The 3327-nt window shown below is 41.4% G+C and overlaps 1 protein-coding gene across 10 annotated transcripts in view; it reads right to left on the bottom strand.

The window, feature by feature from the left end:
* The window catches only part of LOC107753017 (myosin-2 heavy chain-like), a 50574-nt gene that overhangs the window by 28268 nt on the left and 18979 nt on the right, over positions 1–3327 (bottom strand). For 6 of the 10 annotated variants that reach the window (XM_016569101.1, XM_016569106.1, XM_016569102.1 and 3 more), the window contains exons 7-9: positions 2916–2969; positions 2206–2389; positions 254–971 (exon numbers count right to left, since the gene is read on the bottom strand). In XM_016569101.1, coding sequence (XP_016424587.1) covers positions 254–971; positions 2206–2389; positions 2916–2969 — 956 coding nt within the window. The remainder of the gene's footprint in view (positions 1–253; positions 972–2205; positions 2390–2915; positions 2970–3327) is intronic. The other 4 variants (XM_016569110.1, XM_016569112.1, XM_016569108.1 and 1 more) reach the window with 2 other exon arrangements.

Below are 3327 nucleotides of genomic sequence, written 5' to 3'. Positions count from 1 at the left end.
ACGAGAAAATTTTCCAAACGTAACCGGTCCCTGGTGTTTAGAGACCCTTGATTTAGAGGTCTTAGAAATGCATCAAATGATACAGAACTGAACGTCTTTTAAGTGCTGTTTGTGGGGCACGCATGAATGCCAATTACAAGATTTGCCGCCCATGTAGAGTGTTTCAAATCAGCTACTTCTAAAGATGCTGTCTAAGAAGATAGGGTTTGAAACAGAGCTTTTGTGTGTGTATGTAACTGTACAGGCTCATCACCTTCGTGCATGTCCGAACAGCCGCTCCACTTCCTCCCGGCCTGGGCTCCTCGTGCGCGCTCGCAGCTCCTGCCGCTCCTTACTGGATCGGAAAGCTTCCCGATGATTGAGTCTCCGTGCCCGCGGCACATCCGCCAGGGCGGCGTAACCCTGCCCACCTCGCCCCGCCCTGCCCGAGGCTCCGCCCACATGGCTCTCCGGACCCTGCTCAGAGTCTAAAGAGCTCTGAGAGGAAGACAGGGACGATGGGAGGATGTTTGCATGTGGGTTCGGACTGGAGAGCGTGTCCGGGCTGGGAAGGGGACAGAGATTTGCATCCGACGAGAGCTGGGAATCCAGCGATGGGGCGTCCGGTGAAACATGCTCCTCTGATTTGCTAAGTCTTTGTGTGTTGTGTTTGTGAGCGCGGGCGTTATATGTAATGCTGGAAGTCTGTGTGTTAGCAGTGCTGTGTGGGTCATGTGACGTGTGTTTGTGTGAGCTGATTGGAGAGCTGAAGAGCTCAAGATCAAAGGAGAGATACCTGGAGCGAGAGGAAGAGGAGGATGTGGTGGAGGAAACAGAAAGCAGAGGGGGCGGCTGCTGCTGCGGTGGCGGCGGCTCTTGCTCCTGCTGGCGATGATGCTGTCGTTCTTCGTCTTCTTCGGGTTTGGGTTTTTCCAGCGAAAAATATCCGCTCTCCACCCGTGGCTTACGACCAACACTCGAGTTTCCTGAGTCTGAGCGTGAGAAAGACCGAAAAATCTCAGTCACTACTTTATAAAAATGCACCATGGTAGCATTAGAGCTGCCAGAATACCTAGTTACTACTGCAAAATCATACTAAATTAATCTGGGATCTCTTTCAAACAGTGCAAGACACTTTGAGAATCTGTCATTTAGTTTAATAATGACAGTGGTGACTAGCACCAAGTTACCACAGTTTTACTGAGGTAACATTTAATGATGGTTACTGTGGTTTTTGTGAGGGCAAATTAAATGTTCTTTCTGTTTCATGTGTTTTCCCAGAAATCTGAGGTCAAGTGACTATATTATGTGTGAAGTGGACATTTTCATTTAAGTGAAAAAAAGAAAGTTTCCTGGTGATGTAAATCACTGATATAATCACATGTATTGAACATGATGCCAATAACTGACTGTGACGTCATAATCAAAGTAGACATTTAACTAGATTTTATGAAGAGAATATCACAAAAAAAGCAGTGTCTGCCCGCTTTTTCAGTGGCCTTGGTTCCGTAAGTATTTTTCCTATTCATTTCTCCCATGGGGATCTTTAAAAAGTCTTCGTTTAAGATTTATAAGCCTAACTACGAAGTGAACCACAAAAGTACAAACTTTGATTTGAAGCAAAAAAACTACTTGAAAACTGGACAAAGGCACAAGAATGTGAACTTAAAGGCATTACTGAGGGAAAGAACTACAATCCCATGAGGCACTGTGAATGACAGTCGATGGACAAATATAAAACTACTGATTTAAAGATGCTGATTGTGCATTTAGAAAATATATTTTACATTTATTGCAAAATAATACATAGAGATAAAAAATACATACTGGTATAAAATGTATAACCTGAATGCACTGTAAGTCGCTTTGGATAAAAGCGTCTGCTAAATGCATAAATTATTATTATTATTAATTATTATAGAGAAAATGAATGGGAGTTTTACTTTCGGAACCTGACTGTTGCACTCTGTGCTACAGTGTTATGAGTGGTTGCCATGGCGTTGCTATGACGTCGCTAAGGTGTGACAAGTGGCTGTTTAAACGTGCATACTTACGTGTATAGAATGTTTCTGTTCTAATTTTCAAATTTATATTTAAAATGTATTATGTGGGAAGATGTCATTTCAATATTTTGTCGGCTGAATGATTGACACCCCACAACAGTAGTGTCATAACCTTGTTTTTGTGAGTTTCAGATGAATTGTGTGTGTTTTTGTGTGTTGGTACCCAGCTGACTCAGGCTGCCAGTGCTGCAGCTTGTCGGTATAGTGGTTCGACTCCATGTTTCCTCCTGCCACAGGGTGGCCCGGGTGGGCGGCACTTGCTCTGCGTGAGCTATAGTGCTGGGGAGACACACCATACTGCTGCTGCTGCAGGTACTGGTGACCGTCACCTTCGCAGGACCTGGTTCCTGAACACAGAAACAGAGAAAGAGAGACATACAGACAAGCATAATATTTAACTAACCCATAGTCAAGAACAAAGAGCTCTTTGATGTCAAAAACACCTGTGTGTGTGCAGACAGATACACACACGAATGTAACTGTCTAAACTTGCAGGCTGATAACAAATGAGCTATTGTGCCATGATTTCATACACACGCTGATTTACGCTCAGCACCACACCCCACACTAAACACACACTCGCAGATTAGAGTCTGTGTCTTTCCTGTTTCCATCTGACCGCCCAGTAATACCTTTTTGATTAAATCATAAAATCACTCAGCGAATTTTTCTGCATGAAACCAAACACACACACACACGCCTGCGTGAGCCACCCAGCGTCCCAGAAGAAGCACACATGAGAATTATTTACAGGACAAATTATGTTCTCATTCCTGCCAATCATATGATCTCCAAAAACACCCGGAATTTATGTACTGATCAGATTCCTGTGCTGCACTGTGATTGGTTGGATCATGCTGGTTCTGGACTTACAATAAAACCATTTATGTTCTGCAGGGAGCATCGATCTGTTAGAAGATCAGCAGCCTGACAAAACACAGGTCAGGAGGTCAGAGCAAAGTAAACAAATCCTGACGTCAGTTTAAAAAAATTCATTAATCTATTAACTAGAGGATTGAGCAATAAAATAAAATGAACAATTACCAAAAAAATAAAATAAAATAAAAAGTGTATGAAAAAATGGCTGAGATTTGTTGTATAAAAAAAATCTTTCAAAACAGAAAAAGAAAAAAATGTGTAAAAAATAATTTTTATATACACATACAGTATGACTGATTTTTAAGACCATTTTCCAAGTAAAATATCTGTTAAAAATATAAAACAAATAAAATAATACAAATATAAATAATAAAAATAAAAAAATACAATAAAAAAAAAAAACTAA

The sequence above is a fragment of the Sinocyclocheilus rhinocerous genome, unplaced genomic scaffold (genome assembly GCF_001515625.1).
Source record: "Sinocyclocheilus rhinocerous isolate Xijiao unplaced genomic scaffold, SAMN03320098_v1.1 scaffold1493, whole genome shotgun sequence".
Lineage (NCBI taxonomy): Eukaryota > Metazoa > Chordata > Actinopteri > Cypriniformes > Cyprinidae > Sinocyclocheilus > Sinocyclocheilus rhinocerous.
Note: the sequence above shows the minus strand (reverse complement) of the source record. Positions and strands in the feature narration are given on the sequence as shown.